Source organism: Lithobates pipiens, unplaced genomic scaffold (assembly GCF_037356315.1).
Source record: "Lithobates pipiens isolate NorthernLeopardFrog02 unplaced genomic scaffold, aLitPip1_a1.2 Scaffold_16, whole genome shotgun sequence".
In the NCBI taxonomy this organism is placed as follows: Eukaryota; Metazoa; Chordata; class Amphibia; order Anura; family Ranidae; genus Lithobates; species Lithobates pipiens.
Genome location: NW_027507748.1, coordinates 275118729 through 275143101, shown reverse-complemented (window position 1 = coordinate 275143101; position 24373 = coordinate 275118729). Strand labels below are relative to the sequence as shown.

Below are 24373 nucleotides of genomic sequence, written 5' to 3'. Positions count from 1 at the left end.
ACCTGGTGGACTCGTGGAGGCACAGGTTCCCTGCCACACAGGCTTTTTCCTGTTTCTCCTCGTCCCATAATACATTGTCCCGGATAGATTACATATTTATCTCACAGGGTCTTACTCCTCGTTTACTAGATGCATCCTTTGGCCCACGGTCCCTATCGGATCATAGCCCATACCAAATTTCTCTTAGCATTCCGAGACATAAGCCCAAACGGACATGGTGTTTGAATCCCTTTTGGCTTACATTGTTGCCAGAGGGAGAGTAACTCACTGCTGAATGGAGTCGTTTTTTTGAGGATAATGATTATTTAGCAAGCCCCTCGATGGTTTGGGAGACCTTCAAACTCCACGCCCGTGCTACCCTGGTGTCCCACATTAATAAAATTAAGGCAAAGTCAGTGGAGGAGTTGGAGGTGGTTTTGGCGGGATTGGCTGTGGCGGAGAGTGGTCTTGTACAAGATCCCTCAGCTGCTAACGCGGCCCAGCTCCGCCTGCAAACCAGGGTAGTAGATCACATACATTATGCGAAAGCCAAACAAAAGCAGTTTTTTCTCAAGCAAAAAATTTTTGAACATGGAGGACGGGCTGGCAAACTCTTATCATATCTGACACGTAGTGAGGGGGAACCCCCGATAGTTATTACTCTAAAAGGCCCAAACGACTCCTTGATATCTGACCCATTAGAAGTGACGAATACATTTACAGAATTCTTTTCAGCTCTATATTCCTCCATGGCACCCCCCAATTGTGACCTTATGACCAATTTTCTAGAAAAGATAGACCTACCCCAACTCACGGCAGAACAAATTTACATGCTAGAGGCCCCGCTTACCCTAGAGGAGATTACTGTTGCGGTTGCTAACTTTGCCCACTCTAAGGCCCCAGGCTCGGATGGCCTGCCGGTAGAATTCTACGCACATTTTTCTGAGGTTATTTTGCCTAAACTGCTGATACTTTACAATCACTTGTTCCAAACATTTGAACTACCTGCATCCATGAAAGAGGCCACTATAGTCCTGATACCTAAGCCAGGGAAAGACCCCTTGCTCCCGGAATCATACCGTCCCATCTCATTGTTGCAGGTGGACATTAAAATTCTAGCTAAAATCCTTGCTCTGCGCCTCAATCGGGTTATTCTTAAACTTATCCATCCAGATCAGGCAGGCTTTATGCCAGGCCGCAACACATCGTTTAATTTCAGAAAGCTTTTCATTAATCTGCAAACCCAACATGAGGAAGTAGGTACGCGAGTGGTCGTGTCACTTGACACGGCTAAGGCGTTTGACTCTGTTGAGTGGCCATATTTGTGGAGATGTCTGCAGAGCTATGGTTTTGGTTCTAATTTTATACGATGGGTGCGGCTTTTGTATCACGAACCGATGGCCAAAGTGGTGGCAAATGGATGGCCTTACCCATTATTCAATCTTTGTAGGGGTACACGACAGGGCTGTCCACTTCTCCCCGCTCCTATATGCCTTGGCGGCGGAACCTTTAGCTATCACTATACGTGCTGATCCAGTAATTAAGGGTCTACAGTTGGGACATGTTATTGAGAAGATCAGTCTATATGCGGACGATAAGCTATTGTATCTCTCTGACTCAGACTCCTCCTTGACTAGAGCCTTGATGGTTATAGAGCAGTTTGGGATATTTTCTGGCCTTAAAATTAACTGGAATAAGTCCCAGATTTTGCCGCTGGACAGCTTTCCCCCAACCAGATCCCAAAGCGACCTTCCCTTGCAAAGAGCCGCAACAATTAAATATTTGGGTTTGTATATATCCAGAGATTCGAGAGATTATATAACCCTGAATATTGAACCCCTTTTCTCTCTAATTAGAAATAAACTCTGTACAAGGTGTGTGGGGTCGCATTAATCTCATCAAAAAGATTCTGTTGCCCAAAGTGTTGTATACCCTTTGGCATTCCCCAATATACCTCCCTCTAAAGTACTTTAAGAAACTAGAAGCCCTTCTAGGCCCCTTTGTGTGGGGTAAAAATAGACATAAGCTGGCGTGGCAAAAGCTTAAGAACCCGACAGATAGGGGAGGTATGGCGTTACCAGACTTTAACCACTACTACATTGCAGCACAGCTTTCCCAATTTTTTCATCTTGACAAAGCTTCATGACCTTGATCTGCCCTAAATGGGCTCAACGTACAGGTGATCCACTATATGCTATTACTATGGGCACAAAATGTAGGAGCTTAGGTGATGATACCGCACCCCTTCTACACCAATACAGACGTATTTGGGATATAGCCTCCGGTAGATTGGGAATCCCAACTTACACTGATTACACCCCACTGTGGAATAATAATCATATGAGGAAATTTGCTACCATACAAGGGCAGGAACTATGGAGCAAGTGTGGGGTGTTTTACTTACACCACTTAATTTCTGGCAGCACTCCCAAACCCTTTACTCAATTGCAGGAAGAGTTTGCAATACCATGCAACATGCATTTTCAATACCTACAGGTTAGACATGCGACTAATGCACAATTCCCTCGAGGAACATACCCACATCCCACCCCCAACCCCATTCTCTCTGTGGCCAAGAGCGAAGATCCCAAGGGCCTCATTTCGTCATATTATGATATGCTATCTGCTCCAATTGCCTCCAAGGTCGCATATGCTTCGAAGGTGAGCTGGGAGAGGGACCTAGACCACATGACAGATGAAGAATGGGAAGAAGCACTTGAGACGTGCAAGGAGGTGTCCCCTAAACTATCAGATAGAATGACCCAAATTTTTATATTGCATAGAGCTTACCTCACCCCGATTAGAATAGCGAAATATAAACCTGAGGTCCCCCCTAGCTGTCCAATGTGTAAAGTGGCCGCAGGCACCTTTTTCCATCTTGTATGGGCATGCCCTTTGCTACAAGGGTTTTGGATTCAGGTGGTGAACATGACAATATGGGCACACCTGTTGGTCTGGACCCCAAACAATGCTTGTTGGGTGTATGCCCAGGAGTACTCTACAGGAGTACTAAGTTATTCCTGCAGGAAACTTTGTTGCGAGAAAGCTTATCGCCAGGCAGTGGATGAGATCTCCACCACCAACATTAGCGGAGTGGAAAGCTGACATTAACCTGACTCTGCCGTACAAAAAATGTATTTACATCAATAGGGGGTGCCCATTCAAATATAATAAAGTGTGGGACCGCTGGCTGAATGACTCTGACACCTGCATATAACCATTGTTAGATCCCGCCATTTTTACGTGCATAAATCTGCTGCTGGTTTGATACTCATGGTGCTAAATGCTATAGGAGATATAATGTTTAGATACAAACCTGTACTCTATACTGAATGTACTATAGAATGCAAACTGTAGGTATGCTGCTGTAAACTACTTTCCTACGTGTTCATTACTGTAAACTATGTTTTTTGATATCTGTGCTTTACTTCAATAAAACGCTGTTAATTGAAAAAGGATGATACATTGCTGGGCCCCATCCTCCTGGAACAACCTTGTGTAGTATTATTTAGCCCCCACTGTTTGTGATTCCCCACTAATAAATTCCTGTTTTTTTCAGAACTTGGTGGGGTACCACAAATGCAATAAATGTGCTGTTTGTAGTATAAACCATATTAGGGATCGGAGGACCCGGAAATTTGTCTCTAATAGTACTTCTCAAGAATTTAGCACTACGCCCTTTATCACGTGTTCTACTATGCTCGTGGTATACCTCCTTGTCTGTCCATGGGGATTACAATATATTGGACGCACTGTGCGATCATTTAGCGTTAGGGTGAATGAACACATTGGGAACATCACACGGGGCTTTAAAGGCCATTCAGTGTCTAGACACTACCAGGAGGCACATGATCATGACCCTAGAGGCACGTCCTTTTTGGCTATCTATAAACTCAAACCTCATTGGAGAGGTGGCCCGAAAAGAAGGGCCATATCGAAACTTGAAATTAGTTGGATTTATCGGATCAAATGTCTTAGGCCATTTGGGTTGAATGTTGACATTGAGATCAATGCTTTCATTGATAATTCTTGAATTAGGGTTGGAATGATGTAGAGATATTTTTGTGAATTCATCTCTGTGAATCTATCTTTTCTTGATTGGATATTGTATGTATTGAATAATGCTCTTTTTTGTTCTGTACACATGGACGTTATATCCATGCTGAATCTTGGAGCATTTTTTCCTTGTGTTTATGTCCAACCCATTGTCCAATGATATTAATTTTCATTCACAGTCCTTTTTGAAACATCAGTTTGCTATTTCTAGTTTCTGAGGTGTGTCTAGAATTGTGTGTGACCTCTTGGTTTACACATGCTCTGTATAGTGACATTCTGCTCAATTGTAGCAATTCATTTTTACTTAGTACGAATACCATTAGACAGGGAGAAGGTGCGCCAGACAAAGTGCAGTATAAACGATAAAGTATTTATTAAAATAAAAAACATACGGCCAAATGGCTACTCACAAAGGTCAGAGTGATTTAGGCATGTAAATGAAATAGGGATGTATCCATGTCTCAATCCGGTCCACGGGGTTTGCAGAGCTGATGGAGTATAAAAGCAGACAGGGGGGACGACAATAGGCTTGCCTCTGTGTTCCAAAAGCTGATTTGGAGCAGCACCTCTGTATTTCTAATAGTTTTCATCGGTTTCCAGCTTTGTTAAGCGTCCGGATGGTCGGATGGCCGGAACCGGAAGTGCGTTCCAGCGTGGAACGCAAGCTCTGGGATCCGGAAGTGACGCGTGGGCCAATCAGAAGACGCGTTTCACAACTTCAGTTGTTTCCTCAGCTCCAAATCAGCTTTTGGAACACAGAGGCAAGTCTATTGTCGTCCCCCCTGTCTGCTTTTTTTACTCCATCAGCTCTGCAAACCCCGTGGACCGGATTGAGACATGGATACATCCCTATTTCATTTACATGCCTAAATCACTCTGACCTTTGTGAGTAGCCATTTGGCCGTATGTTTTTTATTTTAATAAATACTTTATCGTTTATACTGCACTTAGTCTGGCGCACCTTCTCCCTGTCTTTTGTGTTTTCGAATTCTTTAGAGAGCCCTGCTTCTCCTCTCAAGACTGTTGCTGCCGACGGTGCTTCTCCTATATTATTATAAATGCTATTGTTATTGACATTCTAAAATACTCATACTCAAATAGAGACTATACAGTGACTGATTCTTTGCGCCATCTGATCCCAAATATCATATCATTAGAACATGGGCTGATTGGCTCAGAAATTCAGCGGGATTTGACGTTCATTTAAAAAAAGATATTTTTTCGATGTAAGAATGTATTTCTACTGTTATATTTGTTTTTAACAGTACTGGTACGCCTTTCTGGGTGTGGCCAGTTGTGGAAATGAGGCTTGGTTTTGGCTGGCCCCTATTCAGAACAGGGGCACATGTTGATGAGGAGTGTTGGCTCTTCCTATTTATAAATAACTGAAGATGAGGGTTGGTGTATCATTTCCAATATGACCGCTATACGAGAAAGAGGCTTGGTTGCCTCCTTGTGACTATTTAAGGTAAAAATTCAATGTGTCACCGATGCCCTTTGAGAACGTCATGTGTGACGAAACATGCTAGGGTGGAGCTAAGAATTGACGTCATCACGCTTTTACGTGACCTAGGAAGCACGGGCGCTCGCTTTTTTAGATTTTGATTGCCGGCAGAATCTTTTAAGAACGTTTTTTGTATTTACCTTGTGAAAACCTTTTTATAAATAAACCTAATAGTGTTTAAAGCATAACACACTATTGGAGTTCCTTTTTTACCCTTACACGGCATCCTCAGGTCCGAGGGAGTGTACTGGCTTCTCACACAGAGTTTTCCACACACAGAGGATGATGATACGGCGGACAGAAGAAGAGTGACGGTAAAGTTCTGGATACCCACGCATCCCGGATCAGAGAGACCCCGCAGAGGGCAGGGCCATCTTTAATATTGATTGGACCCTGGGCAAAACTTTTCTTGGGCCCCCCCCATGCAGTTTCACTCTGCACCTGCTCTGAGACATACAATAAATAGCAGCTAGACTCAAAATCAGTTTACTGAATCCGATCAGGCAGCTATTGCGATTGGTTGCCAGAGGTTACAGTGTATCATTAACGCTCACTGACTGGTTGCTAGAGGTTACAGAACACATTACAGCTCACGGCCCTGGCAGAGGGTTATATCTGCAAGTGATTCTGACTTCGCTACTATAGGAGGTACATCTGATTCGGTAAGGGTCTAATTTTTTTATTTGGTGCTCTAAGAAGAGGCTCATCTTTTCATCTATCGTCCCTTCGGTGGTGGTGGAATCAATCTACAGCCTGCATCTTTAGCATCTTTTCTTCTATTTTTGTTTTTTCCTTTTTTCTTTTTTCTAAATTGGACTCAGTGCTCACTACACTTGAATCATTCACGTTAGACATGTGCAGAGTGAATTATTTTGTTTCGGAATTTCGTTTTTGTCCGAAAAAGAAATTTATTTAGTTACTCCCGCAATTAGTTTTTATTTATTTTGTTTTTCATTCAAAAATTGCATTCATCCGAAAATCCACATGAATTACGGTTGAATCTATCTTTGAAGGCTTATGGTGTCTGTCGAATGTATAAAGAGGATTCAACGGAGCTGCTAAACTATATATAGCCTATAGGTGGAGCATTTGACTCCGGAAATGTACGATTGCAGCGTCGTACAATTTCGATGCTCCGTCAAATATTATTATAAAACGTGTGTGTTTTTCGTTGCTTTGCCGAATCTCCGTCGTTCATGTTGAATGAATGGTCTAAGTCTCACAGTGTCAGGTGTCAGATAGTGAGTGACTGATAATAAAGAATATGGTGGCAACCCATTGTGAGAGCTACATGAAGGCATTGGAGGACCTTCCTGGGCCATCTACAAGTGTTTCTGTATATATATATTATATACTCTTTAAAACAGAAACTGGTAAACTGGTGATAGCAATCACTGATCAGACAGGTAACAAGATTCTTTAATAATAAATCCCCCCCACCACACAGGCAGCCTCTGAGGCTATCACAACAACACTAGCAGCAACACTAGTATCACTATAAGGTTCACACACTAACACAATTTCAGCAGATTATTATGAAAAAGTTAAGTTGAACTGTAGCTTGCTTCACTGTTGTTCTGCTGCTGTGCTTATGCTTAATAATAATTGGGGTTCTCTGACAAGTGATAATTCAAATGGACCAGCTAAGATTGACTGTCTTCTGAAATGATTCAGTGTGTGTGTGTCTCTATCTGCTAGCAATCGTAAGTGAAAGTAAGTTGGCTGTACGTGTGCACTTAGTTCTAGCTATTTTACTGCTCCTCCTCTTTGGTTACAATCGGTCAATAACATTCATCATCATCATTATTTTTATTTTACTTCCCCCACCCAATTCCAGAATCTTTTCTCTCTGTCGAATCTTTTCTCTCTATGTCGAATATTTTCTCTCTGTCGAATCTTTTCTCTATATAATCTTGGACTAATAGAGGTAAGGTTAGGCACATTCGACCACAGGTTTAATAGACACAGATTGTTATTGTCAGAGTCACGTCGAATCTCCTATTCAATATCGAACTGTTGTAACAACGAAAATGAAAATAAAGCATTTATTTATGTTGGATCTTTTGTTTTTTGGATTCTGTGCTTTCGTTATCGTTTGTCAAAATGAAAATACCTGAAATTCGGACGAAAATGCATTCGGATTGTCTACCTAATAGAACATATGCCCCTACAGTCATGTCTTACCCTCCCCGTTTATATAACATATTTTCTATATACCAAATTTCTTCCCCCCTCCTATCTTCCTCTTTCCTCCCTTCTTTTACCTTTTTTGTTTACATTATCAGGGACAAATATACTGGTGTTAAATATATCATGTTCCCTCTACCTATATTGTTAATATGACAAATGATGTTTCAGGACAATTTGAGTTTCCGTTTTCTATTCGACAAGTCCTATGCCTTTCTATACTTTCATCACTATGAATATGTTAACTGTACCTGTTAAAATGTGAAACGAAACAATAAAACCATTGAACCATAAGTGGTTGTTTTAACATCCCAGATCTTGCAAAACCTTTTATCTATGTTGAGTATTAGACTTGCAGGTCAGCAAAAAACAAATAATAGTACGACATGTGGTTAAAACTGAGCTCCACCCAAAAGGGTAAGTTCCGCTTTAAGCATTTCTCCCCCTCTCCTATGCCACATTTGGCATGTCATTTTTTTTTTTTTGGGGGGGGGGGGTCGCAGGTACCTAGCTTTAACAGGTACCCACTCTCCCTTATGCTCGGACCACCTAGGCATCTCGGGCGGAACTTCTTCTCTCCCCCTCCCTGCAATCTTCTGGGACACGTCACAGGTCAGAGAACATTGGAGGTGTAGAATGGCTCTCACATGCGCAGTGTGCACCCAGCTGTGAAGCTTCAAGCTGTCACTGCCGGATGCCCACATTTGTAATGGTGGCCCTGGGGAGGGGTGAGGGAGAGAAGTGAGGGTTTGGGCGGCTGCATCGCTGGATCCTTGGACAGGTGAGTGTGGGTTTATTAGAAGTCAGCAGCTACAATTTTTGTAGCTTTTGACTTTTAATAACCACAAAAATGACTGGAAGTAGCTAACAATTAAAGACAATAACAAAGTAAGCAAAGTGAAAACATTACCTCCACAGTGAGTGATTCCATATAATGCATAGCCCTTGTGACACAAACACTGGAAGCTCCCAGGAGTGTTGACACAGATGTGATCACATGTCCTGTCAAAGGAGCACTCATCAATATCTAGGGGTGAGGAAATGTTTATGAGAGGTTTGTCACATCCAGTAATAAATAAATCCACACATGAAGGAGGTTGTCACACACATATTGATATTTTTTATTGTCACTGCAACTCAGCTGATTAAAAAAAAGAGCTGAATGCATTCCTAAATGCATAGAGTATAACAGGATATTAAAATTTACCCTAGATTCACACCTATGTGTTTTTTTAGTGCATTTTGTAGTTGCAGTTTTCCAAAGCGCACTACAGTCCACTTAACATGGTTTCCTATGGTACAAGTTTACATCTATGCGTTTTGCGGCTGCTGCGTTTTTGGAAAGGGTTGGGAAATTTTTTCTCATGATTTGCAGGTACTTTAATGGAACCACACCAGAAAAGCAAGTGTTTTTGTGATGTGATTTTTGATGTGTTTTGCAGTTTTTATTTTAATACTGTATATACAATCCCTTGAATAAGTATTCACACTCCTTGAAATTTTCCACATTTTGTCATATTACAACCAAAAACGAAAATGTATTTTATGGGGATTTTATGTGATGTACCAACACAAAGTGGCACATAATTGTGAAGTGGAAGGATATGATAAATGGTTTTCAACATTTTTTACAAATAAATATCTGAAAAGTGTGGTGTGCATTTGTATTCAGCCCCCCCGAGTCAATACTTTGTAGAGCTACCTTTTGCTAAATTACAGCTGCAAGTCTTTTTGAGTATGTCTCTAAGCCCTTGTACACACGGTCGGAGAATCCGTCGGAATGTGTCCTATCGGACCGTGTCGTCGGATAATCCGACTGTGTGTGGTATGCATCTGACTGATTCCATCCGAATATCCGCCGGACCCAATTTTCCAACATGTTGGAAATATTTCCCGACCAACTGGTTCGATCAGACATACTCCGATCATGTGTAGCGAATTTTGATCGGACCAAGTGCCACGCATGCTCAGATCAAATTCCTACATCAAAGCTATTGGCTACTAGCCTGAATGTAGTCCCATCATAACGAAATTACGTCATCACGTTCTGAAAGATCGGATTTTTCGACAACTTAGTCCGACTGTGTGTATGCAACAGTTTCGAACACAATCCGTCGGACTAAATCCGACAGACAAAATCCGATGGATTTGGTTGGCAGAATCTCCGACCGTGTGTACAGGGGCTAACAGCTTTGCGCATCTAGAGAATGACACTTTTGCCCATTCTTCTTTACAAAATAGCTCAAGCTCTGTCAGAGTGGATGGAGAGCATCTGTGAACAGAAATGTTCAAGTCTTGCCACAGATTTCAATTGGATTTAGGTTTGGACTTTGACTGGGCCATTCTAACACATGAATATGCTTTGATCGAAACCATTTCATTGTAGCTCTGGCTGTATGTTTAGGGTCGTTGTCCTGCTGGAAGGTGAACCTTCACCCCAGTCTCAAGTCTTTTGCAGACTCTAAGCCACGTACACACGGTCGGAGATTTTGCCAACCAAATCCGTCGGATTTTGCCCGTCGGATTTAGTCCGACGGATTGTGTCCGAAACTGTTGCATACACACGGTCGGGCCAAGTTGGCGAAAAATCCGATCTTTCAGAACGTGATGACGTAATTTTGTTACGATGGGACTACATTCAGGCTAGTAGCCAATAGCTTTGATGTAGGAATTTGATCTGAGCATGCGTGGCACTTGGTCCGATGAAAATGCTCTACACATGATCGGATTAGGTCCGTCCGGCCCAGTTGGTCGGGAAATATTTCCAACATGTTGGAAAATTGGGTCGGACGGAGATTCGGACGGAATCAGTCCGATGCATACCACACACAGTCAGATTATCCAACGACATGGTCCGATAAGACTCATTCCGACAGATTCTCCGACCGTGTGTACAAGGGCTAACATGTTTTCTTCTAAGATTGTCCTGTATTTGGCTCCATCCATCTTCCTTACAACTGTGACCAGCTTCCCTGTCCCTGCTGAAGAAAAGCATCCCCACAACATGATGCTGCCACCTGTTTCAAGGTGGGGATGATATGTTCAGGGTGATGTCCAGTGTTAGTTTTCCACCACACTTAGCGTTTTGTTTTTAGGTCACAAAGTTACATTTTTGTCTCATCTGACCAAAGCATCTTCTTCTACATGTTTGCTGTGTCCTCCACATCGCTTTTTTCAAACTGCAAACGGACTTCTTATGGCTTTCTTTCAGCAATGGCTTTCAGCAATGGCTTTCTTCTTGGCACTATTCCATGAAGGCTAAATTTGTGGAGTGCACGACTAATAGTTATCCTGTGGACAGATTATTTCGCCTGAGCTGTGGATCTCTGGAGCTCCTCCAAAGTTACCATGGGCCTCTTGGCTGCTTTTCTGATTAATGGTCTCCTTGCTTGGCCATGTCTTGGTAGATTTGCAGTTGTGCCATACTCTTTCCCTTTTTGGATGATGGATTGAACAGTGCTCTGTGAGATGTTTGGGATTTTTTTTAAAACCAAACCCTGCTTTAACCTTCTCCACAAATTTATCCCTGATCTGTCTGGTGTGTTCCTTGGCCTTCATGATGCTGTTTGTTCACTAAGGTTCTCTAACAAACCTCTAAGGGCTTCACAGAACAGCTGTCCACAGGTGGACTATGTTTACTAATTAGGTGACTTCTGAAAGAAATGGGTTCAACTAGATTTTAGTTAGGGGTATCAGAGTAAGAAGGACTGAATACAAATGAAGGCCACACTTTTCAGATATTATTTGTAAAAAATGTTGAAAACCATTTATCACTTCCTTCCACTTCACAATTATGTGCCACTTTGTAATGGTCTATCACATAAAATCACATAAAAACACATTTACGTTTATTGGTTGTAAGATGACAAAATGTGTAAAATTTCAAGGGGTATGAATGCTTTTTCAAGGCAATGTAGCTGGTTGCTAAGCAGGGGACTGGGAAGCCGACCACCACCGTCCTTAACAACCAATGAGTCATCAGCTGCCAGCAGGCTTTCTGGCTGAAAGCTAAATGTAAAAAAAAAAAATTGCCGGCAAAAAATGGTGTGGCCTTCAGGTCTAGTATGGAGGGGACTCCCCCCCCCCACGCCAACATTTAAAAGAAAAGACACAAGTCCATCAAGTCCAACCTATGTGTGTGATTATATGTCAGTATTACATTGTATTTCCCTATATGTTGTGGACGTTTAGGTGCTTATCTAATAGTTTTTTAAAACGATCGATGCCCCCCGCTGAGCCCCCCACTTGTGGAAGGGAATTCCACATCCTTGCCACTACTTACACTAAAGAACCCTCTACTTAGTTTAAGGTTAAACTTCTTTTCTTCTAATTTTAATAAGTGGCCACATGTCTTGTTGAACTCCCCTCCGCGAAAAAGTTTTATCCCTATTGTGGGGTCCCTGGTACAGTATTTTTAAATTGAAATCATATCCCCTCTCAAGCGTCTCTTCTCCAGAGAGAATAAGTTCAGTGCTCGCAACCTTTCTTCATAACTAATATCCTCCAGTCCCTTTATTAGCTTTGTTGCTCTTCTTTGTACTCACTCCATTTCCAGTACATCCTTCCTGAGGACTGGTGCCCAGAACTGGACAGCATACTCTAGGTGTGGCCGGATCAGAGTCTTATAGAGCGGGAGAATTATCATTTTATCTCTGGAGTTAATCCCCTTTTTAATGCATGCCAATATTTTGTTTGCTTTGTTAGCAGCAGCTTGGCATTGCATGACATTGTTAAGCCTATCCTCTACTAGGACCTTTTCCATCCTAGATTCCCCCCAGAGTTAATCCCCCCACTGTATAGATTGAATTCATATTTTTTCCACCCAAATGCATTATTTAACATTTTTCTACATTAAACCTCATTCGCCATGTAGTTGCCCACCCCATTAATTTGTTCAGATCTTTTGCAAGACTTCCACAACCTGCGGAGAAGTTATTGCCCTGCTTAGCTTAGTATCGTCCGCAAATACTCTGAACTGTTTACCCCATCCTTCAGGTCATTTATGAACCAATTAAAAAGGATTGGTCCCAGCTCAGAACCCTGGGGGACCCCACTACCCACTCCTGACCATTCCAGAAGGTCAGGAAAGGGAGGGGATGAGCGAACCATACCAGGTCACATGCCCTCAACATGGGAGGGGATGGGGGCTCTGTGCCCCCCACCCCAAAGCATCTTGCCCCCTGTTGACATTGGGACAGGGGCCTTTGGGTAGGGGTACATTGTACCCCTACCCATTCACCCAAAAAAAACTATGACATGTTAACAAACTACAGGAGCCAGTTTTTGACAAGTCCTTTATTAAATAAGAAGCCTGAAGCCATCTTCTCCTGGAACCATCATCTCCCGGAACCATTATTCCCAGCCCCCTGCTTAGCAACCAGCTATATACAGTGTGCTTACAGTGCGTTTAAAGAGAAAATAAAATAAAAATGTAAAACGCAAAATTCATGAAAACGCACTGCAGATACATGTCTGAAAAAGGCATCAAGCGCAGCCGCATAGATGTGAACCAAGACTTATAGGTAGGGTTCCATCGATACCATTTTATCAAAGACCGAGTACAAGTACAAATTCTTTTTTTCAAGTACTCACTGGTACTGATTACTGATACTTTTTTTAATGTCATGTGACAGTGGCACTAATATGCAGAACTGATGGGCATTGATAGGTAGCACTGATGAGGTGTGGACTGTGCCAGTCGTTTTTTATATTTATTTTATTTTTGACAATTTATTTTTTTTATTAATTTTTTTTGGGGGGGTGGATGATGTAAATGTTTTTATTTTTTATATTTTATTTTTACAATTTAGCCTTTAAATATTTTTTTATTACAATTAATTATTTATTTTAGTTTTTATCAGCCCTGTTGGGGGGCTTTGGTGAGATATCAGGGGGGTAAAAAAAAACTGACATCTCCCCTTTGAGACAGGGAAAGAGACTGAGGATATAGATTCCCTTGTCCCTTTCTCTGCAGCCTCAGCTGCACTGAATAGAAATGGACAGGAGACACAGGCTCCTCTCCATTCATAAACTAAGACATTGTAAACACAGTTTACGATGCTCAGTTACGAATGGACGGTGCCAGTGATCACTGACTCTGCATTCAGAAAAGGAAGGAGCAAGTAAATGACATATTTACCGGCTCCTTCTTCCACTCTCCATCCTGACAGACTCAGGACAAGGGGGGTGGGGGCCAGAAGAGCACAGAGGGGGCAAAGGAGCATGGAGGAGGACATGGAGGGGGAGCACAGATGGGGACTGGAGGAGCACGGTGGAGGATACAGAGGGGGAGCACAGAGGGGGATCGGAGGAGCATGGAGGAGGAGCACAGAGGGGAACCAGAGGAGCATGGAGGAGGAAATTTCGGGGGAGCACAGAGGGGGACCAGAGGAGCATGGAGTAGAACATGGAGGTGGAGCACAGATGGGGACTGGAGGAGCACAAAGGAGGACACGGGGGCACAGAGGAGGACCAGAGGACCATGGAGGAGGACACAGAGGGGGGGGGCACAGAGGGGGACCAGAGGAGCACAGAGGAGGACACGGAGGGGAGAACAGACGGGGACTGAAGGAGCACGAAGGAGGACACAGAGGGGGGGTACAGAGGGTGACCAGAGGAGCACAGAGGAGGACACAGAGGGGTGGCACAGAGGGTGGCACAGAGGGGGCACAGAGGGGGACCGGAGGAGCACGGAGGAGGACATGGAGAGGGAGCATAGTGGGGTATTGGAGGAACATGGCGGAGTACATGGAGGGGGACCAGAGAGATGGAGTAGGGGAAAATAGGATTGGGTGGAACAAAGAAGACACCGTATATAGTTGTTTTGGGACACATTCTTTAATATACAATTTTCAATAGATTAATCGATATAAAATTTATGGATTTAGAGAGGACTATGTGGTATTTGGATTGATTTGTTAGTTGGTGATTGGGAAATAGATACTTTTGATAGGTGAGATTTATATGATGAAGATGTTGGTATGTCTTGATGTGTATGTTTTTTTTCTGGTAAAATCAATAAAAAACTATTTGAAACAAAGGCATCACCAACTATCCCTACATTTCATGAATAGTCAATTTTTCTTCTTTTTTTTTAGCGATAGTGATAATAGGGGCTGTTAAGCCCCATACACATCAGATTTTCTGCTAATTTTTTCCTTTCGATTTACCAAAACTATGTAGTGCATGGGCCTGCCTGATTGCATACAAATTGAAACTCCTAAGGTTTGACCTCATATTATATGGTTTTGGTAAATACGAAAGAAAAAATCAGCAGAAAATCTGATAGTGTGTATGGGGCTTAACTGAAAACATTTCCTATTTCAAAATGTCTCTTGGTTGGGAAATTAGCCTTGCAAGCAAAAAAGCATTTTGGTATACTTTGTTAACTTCCCTATCATGGTATATTTGTATTGACTTGGCTTTTTAACATAATATAAAAAAGAGATACATATGAAACGAGTCATTATCTGCAAATATATTCTAACTTCTTATGGATCTACTAATAACATTTGAATTGAAAGTGTAAGACTGTCAGAAATACAGATTTAGAGTCAACTGACTGGTCTCTTATTTTGTTGTACATAAAACACTCACCTTGGCAGCCTCTTTCATTAATTAGCAGTTTGTAACCTTTTTTGCAGCCGCACTCAAAGCTACCGACTGAATTGCGACAGATATGATCACAACCGCCATTATTGACACGACATTCATCAATATCTACAAATGTAAATAAAATAGTATATAACTGAAATCAAACATACTGTATGTTATCTTCACATATGTACTTTAGTTGTCTGAAGAAATTTTTCTTACTGCCTTGAATACAAGGCATACTTAATTGTCTGCCCGTACGAAGCACCGTTTTTATCTGCATTGGATTCAGTTTTTTTGTGGATCCGCAGTCCCTTTCATGTCAATTGGGACACAGTGGCTGCAAAGTCCCAGCCTCTGCTCCCAATTTGATGTCTGCAAGGGTGCGGGTGTATGCTGTGTAGCTGTTGTGTCACAATTGACATGAATGGGACTGCCAGCACGCAGATTAAAGGAACACCTGTGCATTCCCATGTAGGAAAACACAACCCCGGCACGGGCATGCGATTTAGGTACGCTCTTGTGAATGAGGCCTAAAAGGGAATTTCAGCATGAACAGAAAATATGTTGCAGGGAAAAGGATTTCAAAAAAAATCCCAGATGTTCTGAAAATGTCCCATGTTGGTATATCTGGGAGCCAAAGTTTTGCAGAAACAAGTATAGAGTGCAGAGCTGGTCAAGGTAGTTTTTTCCTTGTCAGTGTACCCAAATGTGAAATTTTACGTATTGATGGATTCTGTAGGGCTGATTCTCCTTGATCTATCTCTTGTAGAATGCAGGAACAAGCAAAAAGTGCTAACGTTCCTGAGTCCTGACTTTGTTCATGTCCACCATGGAGTTTTGCATGTTGCAGCCTTGGGGCGAGTACTCCTACTCCTCTTGTATTCTGAATAGTTAAAATTCTATAAAAAACTGAGTTGTGAAGGGACTTCATGCCTCCTCTTCCCACCCCTTCTTTTTCTCATTCCCCCTCAATATTTACCTTCCACACTTCTTGGCTTTTGGTAGCCCCAGCTATGGGAAGCTACCCACTTATGGTTTTTGTCTTTATTGAAAAAGTTCGGACATGGTGGGGGTTGTTTACACTGGACATCTATGCTTTGACCGTCTTTGGTGAAATTTTGTATTATCAGATGACTAGTCCTTGCCTATATGTACCATGTGGAAAAATTGTCTTATGCTATTTGATGTACCTTAACAGCTTCACCCCAGTTTAATAAAAAACTCCATAAATAAATAATAAAGAAAAAAAAATCAGTTTGGAGAGAGAAGAACCACATTGTTTTAGCCATTGCAGGAATGCATCCTGAATGTTACGCCAACACACCAACCTACATTTTTGTTGGTAGGTACATTAATGCATGGTTATGAGGTGTACATAAGAAAATTGATTTTGGTCTTTTGGTTCATTGTACTGCGTTGGGATACCTTAAAGCAGAGTTCCACTGGTTGTTGAGTTTATTAAAAGTCAGCAGCTACAAAAAGTATAGCTGCTGACTTTTAATAAACAGCCACCCACCTGTCTCACGGTCCAGCGATGCGGCCAACCAAAGCCTCCATTCTCTCCCCCTCCTCTTCGCGGCGCCAACATTGGGTGTGGGTGCTTGGCTGTGACAGTTTGTGGCTTCAGAGCCGAGTGCGCACTGCGCCTGCGCAGGTTGCGCTGCATTCCGTCAATGGCCAGGTAATCTTCTGGGACCTGTGACATGTCCCAGAAGATTGCTGGGAGGGAGGGCTACTTAGGGGGAGAAGCAGGAAGTACCACTCCAAACCAGATACCCAGCCCCCCCCCCAAAAAATTACATGCAATCTGTGGCATGTCAGGGGGCGAGGAGTACTTAAAGTGCAAGTTCATTTCTGAGCATGCCTAGTCTTGCTCTTGCTTGCTCTTGCTCTTCAGATTTTTTTTTGTCAGAAAAGCATATTAACCTCCCTGGCGGTATGATTCGGTCTGGAATTAGGTGCTGAAAGCGGTACAATTATTTTGCATGGAAATCTGGCGTTTTATCTTGTAGTCCTGTAATTCTTAGGAATAACACTCTTAAATCTCTTCAAATCAGAGTCTAGCAGACATCCCGGGTATGATAAAGTTTATAATATAATAAAGAATAGTAAAAATTATTCAATAATGTAATCAAATCCTAAAACACTGAAAAAGGGACACGTTTTGGTTGCTATGGACAATCTCCAAATTCCAGGCAGAAAAAACTGTATTTATAATATAAAAGTGCATGCAGGGCATTGCACAGACCACTAGGGATAAAGGGGGTGTGTAATTTTTAATACAGCACTGTAATCTGTAAGATTACAGTGCTGTGTGTGTTTTGTGTCTTTTTACTTTTTTGAATTTGCCGCTGTTCTCCGCTCCCGTGCGGCGTAACGCCGCAGGGAACGGAGCTAGGCGGCATTCGGCACTGTGAATCGAGCGGAGGACAGCTCGATCACACAGCACGGCAGACATCGCTGGATCCAGGGGACAAGGTAAGTAAGTCTCACTGTGTCCTCCCTGTATCCAGCGAAGCGATCCCGAGTCTGGCTCGGGGTTACCGCGCCTATCAGTAAAATCCTAACCTGAGCCAGACTCGGGATTACCGCTAGGGAGGTTAATGAAAAGAAAATCGGACGTTGTGGTCATATCAGACAAACATTTTCAAGCCTGCACATCCAGTTTTTGTCTGCAGATCCTTCATTGGACAAAGTTTATCTTCAGATTTTCTTACCATGTATACGGGCCTTAACATACACATATGTTGTATCGCTGCGATCATCAGGAGTAGGATTTTGGGTTGTTTTTTGGTGGAAGGGTATGGTAATAGCAAGACAAGGCGCAAAGGGGTTAATAAGCTGATGCATTTGCAGTGTTCTAAGGAGGAGAATGCAGTGTCTGCATCCCTTTAGAAGTTATTAACACTTTGTGAGTATCTTACCAAAAATGACATTTGAGTTGCAGAGAATGCCTTAAATCTGTCTTGTATCTTCACGCAAACTTCTGGGAAAATCATTGAACCAATCACACAAGCAGGAAATGACATTCCTGGGGGAAGTTCTGTACACTAACTGTGTACGGAAGGCCTACAGGTTGCCATATTGCACTGAATTTTACAGAAAATTACAGCATTGCAGGTTGAAAAGAAAGGGACATTTTCTAATAACATTCACTTATAATATGGCTTGTGTAGCAAGTGTATATGCAATATTATTTTCGCTTGCGTTCATTTGCTTTTTTTTCCCCACAAAAGTGGTGTTATACTTTAATAAATGAATGATTTAACAAAAAGCTTCCAGGTCTACTAACCTTTGCAAGTCTTCCTATCTGCTTGTAGCATGAAACCCATAGGACAGCTGCAGTGTACTCCTGTTACTGCATCATGGCATCGGCTGTCACAACCACCATTATTCACTGAACAGGTCTCTAAAGGTTTAACAAACAAAGTTGAAAATAAGAATGGTCATTAAAATACAAAAGAACATTGTGCTATGCTGTAGCATATAGTATTTGTAGCAGTATTTAGCTTCTAGTTTTACTTATTGCTTATGAACTAAAAAGCAAAATTGCCTAGTTGCAAGGGAAATGCTCATGTTCATTCTCATGCTCAAGTCTATACTTTACAATATAGCATGCACTTAGCTATAGTACATACACACATTACAGCACACACACACACACACACATATATATATATATATATATATATATATATATATATATATATATATATATATATATATATATATATTACTGAGCAAAAGTTTTGTGCAGATGAGAAAAAATTCTGTAAATTAAGAATGCTTTCAAAAATAGAGGTGTTAATAGTTTATTTTTTATCAATTAAAAAAATGTAAAGTAAATGAACTGACGTGAAATACAAATCAAATCAATATTTGGTGTGACCATCCTTTGCCTTCAAAACAGCATAGATTCTAGGTACACTTGCACAGTTTTTGAATGATCTCGGCAGGAAGGTTGTTCCAAAGATCTTGGAGAGCTAACCAGAGATCTACTGTGGATGTAGGCTGCCTCAAATCTTTCTGTCTCTTCATGTAATCCCAGACAGACTCGATTATGGTGAGATCAGGGCTCTGTGGGGGCCAAACCATCACTTCTAGGACTCCTTGTTCTTCTTTACACTGAAGATAGTTGAACTCCTAATGACATTAGCTGTATACTTAGGGTTGTTGTCCCGCTGCAGAATAAATTTGGGGCCAATCACATGCCTCCCTGATGGTATGGCATGAGGGATACGTATCTGCCTTATTTCTCAGCATTGAGGACACCATTGATCTTGACCAAATCTCCAACTCCATTTGCAGGAATGCAGTTGCAAACTTGCAAGAAACCTCTACGATGCTTCACTATTGCCTGCAGACACTATTATTGTACTACTCCCCAGCCCTTCACAAACAAACTGCCTCCTACTACATATTTTACATTTTGACTCATTAGTCAGAGCACCTGCTGCCATTTTTCTGCACCCCAGTTTTTATGTTTTTGTGCATAGTTTACTCACTTAGGGAGTTATTTACAAAAGGCAAATCCACTTTGCACTGCAAGTGCACTTGGAAGTGCAGTCGCTCTAAATCTAAGGGGTAGATCTGAAATGAGTGGAAGCTCTGCTGATTTTATCATCCAATCATGCGCAAGCTAAAATGCTGTTTTTTATTTTTCTTGCATGTCCCCCTCGGATCTACAGCAAATTTACTTCCAAGTGCACTTGCAGTACAAAGTGGTTTTTCTTTTAGTAAATAAGCCCCTTAGTCTTGTTTCCATGTCAGAGATATGGCTTTTTGGCCACAATTCTTCCATGAAGACCTCCTCAAGCCAGACTTTTCTGGACAGTAGATGGGTATACCTAGGTCTTACTGGTTTCCGCCAGTTCTGTGCTGATGGCACTGCTGGACATCTTCTTATATCGAAGGGAAATAAGCATGATGTGTCTTTCATCTGCTTTCATCTGCTGTTGTTTAACTGCAAGTTTCCTTGGGCCGACCTCAGCATCTATAGTCCTCAATATTGCTTGCTTCTTTGTGCTTCTTCAAAAAAGCATAAACAGCACATCTTGAAACCCCAGTCTGCTTTGTAATCTTTGCCTGGGAGAGACCTTGCTAATGCAGTATGCTCAGTCTTGCCATGGTGTATGACCTGTGACATGAAACTGTCTTCCACAATCTCATCTTAGTAGCAGAGTTTGGCTGTTCCTCACCCAGTTTTAAGCCTCTTATATAGCTGTTTCTGTTTTGGTTAACCATTTCAATACCGGGCCCTTTTACTCCTTTCCTGCTCAGGCCAATTTTCAGCTTTCAGCATTGTCACACTTTGAATGACAGTTGCGCAGTCATGCAACAATGTAACCAAACCATTTTTTTAAATAAGTTTTGTTCACACAAATAGAGCTTTCTTTTGGTGGTATTTAATCACCCCTGTTTTTTTTTTACTTTTTGCTAAATGATATTTGCGAAAAAAAAAGACGTTATAAAATTTTGAAAATATACAATTGTTGGCCAAAATGTATTCTGCTACATTTCTTTGGTGAAAATAATCCAAATCAGTGTATATTATTTAGACTGTAGGAAATAAGTTATAGAGTCCACAAACTATTGTACATATCAGAAAATTGATCAGTCCTGTTGTACTGGCAGCCTATTTAATTTCTTGAGACCCAAAAATGTCAGGACAGTACAGATATCCCCAAATGAACCCTTTTTTAGAATGTAGACAGTCCAAGGTATTTAGTAAGGATGAGCCGAACATCCCCCGGTTCGGTTCGCACCAGAACCTGCAAACAGACCTAAACTTTGTGTGAACTTTAGAACCCTATTAAAGTCTATGGGACTCGAACTTTCAAAATCAAAAGTGCTAATTTTAAAGGCTTATATGCAAGTTATTGTCCTAAAAAGTGTTTGGGGCCTGGGTCCTTCCCCAGTGGACATGTATCAAGCAAAAAAACTTTTAAAAATGGACATTTATTCAGGACCAGTGATTTTAATAATGCTTAAAGTGAAACAATAAAAGTTAAATTTTCCTTTAAATTTTGTACCTGGGGAATGTGTATAGTATGCCTGTAAAGGGGCACATGTTTCTCATGCTTACAACTATCCCTGCACAAAGTGTAATTTCTTCAGGAAAAAAAGTAATTTAAAAGCATTTACGGCTATAATCAATTGTCGGCTCCCCAGAATACAGAGAACAGTCATTGAAAGTCATTTAGAAAAAAAAAAGGCTGGGATTCCCCCCAAATTCAATTACCAGGCCCTTCAGGTCTGGTATGGATTTTAAGGGGAACTCCACGTCAAATAAAAAAAAATAATTGACGTGCAACCTGGCAGGCTGCAGGAAAAGAGGGAGAGAGAGCACCCCCCCTCCTGAACCGTACCAGGCCACATGCCCTCAACATTGGGAGGATGCTTTGGGGGTCTGTGACCCCTCAAAGCACCATATCCCCATGTTGATGGGGACAAGGGCCTCATCCCCACAACCCTCGCCGGTGATTGTGGGGGTCTGCGGGCGGGGGGATTATCAGAATCTGGAAGCCCCTTTAACAAGGGGACCCCCAGATCCCACCCCCCTGTTTGAAATGGTAAGGGGGTACAAAAGTACCCCTACCATTTCACAAAGAAAGTGTAAAAAATTGTTAAAAAAAACATACACACACCGTTGGGAAAAGTCCTTTATTAAAAATAAAAAAATTAAAAAAGATTCCAGCAGTGGTAATCCACTCTTGCTATCCAGTGATGGGTGATCTCTTCTCCGGGGTCCAGCGATGGATGATCTGATCTGTTCTCAAGGGTCCAGCGATGGGTGATCTCTCCCCGTGGTCCAGCACATCGCATCCATCCTGTCTCCACCGGAGACACTGCAGGAATCCCGACAGCCTGACACGTCTTAGCTGAGGAGGAGGGGCCACCCGTCACCCAGCCCCACCCCCTCTGACGCAAGGGGAAAGCCGGGCTTCCCAGTGACGTACGGGTGACCCCGCCCCCTCTGACGTAATGCAGGTTTTTGTTCGCTGGACCCTGGAGAATAGATCAGGCATCGCTGGACCCCGGAGAAGAGATCACCCATCGCTGGATAGCAAGAGTGGATTACCACCGCTGGAATCTTTTTTAATTTTTTTTATTTTTAATAAAGGATTTTCCCCAATGGTTTGTGTGTGTTTTTTAACAATTTTTTACACTTTCTTTGTGAAATGGTAGGAGTACTTTTGTACCCCCTTACCATTTCAAATGGGGGGTGGGATCTTGGGGTCCCCTTGTTAAAGTTGGCTTCCAGATTCTGATAAGCCCCCCGCCTGCAGACCCCTACAACCACCGGCCAGCGTTGTGGGGATGAGGCCCTTGTCCCCATCAACATGGGGACATGGTGCTTTGAGAGATCACAGACCCCCAAAGCATCCTCCCAATGTTGAGGGCATGTGGCCTGGTACGGTTCAGGAGGGGGGGCACTCTCCCCGTCTTTTCCTGTGGCTTGCCAGGTTGCGTGCTCGCATTAAGGGTCTGAAGGACCCGAAGGATCTGATATGGATATTTGGGGGGAGTCCCACGTCATTTTTTTTTCAAATTTTACGCGGGGTTCAACTTAATATCCATACCAGTCCTGAAGGCCTGGTAATTGAATTGGGGGGGGGACCCCTGGCTTTTTTCTTTATCAATGACTTTCAATGACTGTTCTCTGTATTACGGGGAGCCGACAATTCATTATAGCCATGAGTGCTTTTAAATGACTTTTTTTCCTGCAGAAATGACACTTAGTGCAGGGACAGTTCTAAGCATGGGAAACATGCGCCCCTTTACAGGCATACTATACACACCCCCATGCACACAAATCATATGACATCCATGTGGATTGATGAGAGGCCCGCCTAGCCTTCAATTTACTATAAGCTGGAAGTGAAGTTGTTAATGACTACGTTTCAACCTACATATGAAATTGATGATCAATAGCATCTGCTTGGTATAATTGGTTAATCATACACCTGAATCTAATCCTACCAAGACCCTGCCTTGATTTAGATTTTTCTTCTGTTTGCTCACTTTGCATTTTGAAAAATTGATAAAAATAAACAATTAAAACATAATTTTTTTTTTAAACATTCTTACTTTACAGCATTTCTTTACACATGCCTAAAACTTTTGCACAGTACTGTGCATATACATATATACATATATATATATATATATATATATATATATATATATATATATATATATATATATATATATATATATAAAATATATATACATACTGTGATTTTTTACAACATGTGGTTCACTTACTGATGAAATGAGAGTGTGGAGCAAAAGGTTTCTTGCACATGGACGTAATCATTGACTGATGTCTATACTAAGAATCTTGTTGACAGAAAGATCCTGAGTAGGATGTTCTGTAAAGACCATGCATATACATGCATATAGGCACCCAAAGGTGTGTATGGATATACACACGTGGAATTCTTCTTCATCCTTTTCTAGCTGCCAATTTTGCAATATATGCACATAAACATGCTTATACATGTGTATGCGGGTAAACTGCTGCACTCAAACGTAAAACTTGAGTGCAGTAATTTACAATACATTTATATTTCAATACGAGCAATGAAGAAAAATGTTATGCTTGTATACGCTTACACACCTTTAAGTTACTTTATGTACATTTATGCAAGGTCTTTACAGAACATCAAGAGCTTTTTGTCAACAAGATCCTGAGTATAAACATCAGAAATTCTCAAGTCCATGTGCAACTGGCCCAAGGCTTTTTGCACACGGGAGTAAAAAACACCTTGTTTTTTACTGATCTGAACACCAGTGCATTTTTGTCTATGGAACAGTGCACCACTTGCTATATGAATATGGATATTCCACACTTGCCAGTTTATCAGGAGAATACACTTGAAGTTTAATGGAATTTATTTGCCAGCATTTAGGATTTACATTTGTTCCTATGTGGAGGCTCTGTTGAGGACCCTACATTGTGCTTTGCATCAGTAAAAAGTGTGGTCTTGGATTATTTTTCTGAATGAGAAGACTTATTATCTATATTTTGGTAGTCATTGGGGTTGA

General features: G+C 41.8%; 1 protein-coding gene across 4 annotated transcripts in view; it reads right to left on the bottom strand.

Moving 5' to 3' along the window:
- Nucleotides 1–24373, bottom strand: part of SCUBE3 (signal peptide, CUB domain and EGF like domain containing 3) — a 190426-nt gene that overhangs the window by 37891 nt on the left and 128162 nt on the right. For all 4 annotated transcript variants that reach the window (XM_077481428.1, XM_077481425.1, XM_077481426.1 and 1 more), the window contains 3 exons: nt 18615–18731; nt 15323–15445; nt 8637–8753 (listed from right to left, as the gene is read on the bottom strand). In XM_077481428.1, the coding sequence (XP_077337554.1) occupies nt 8637–8753; nt 15323–15445; nt 18615–18731 (357 nt within the window). The remainder of the gene's footprint in view (nt 1–8636; nt 8754–15322; nt 15446–18614; nt 18732–24373) is intronic.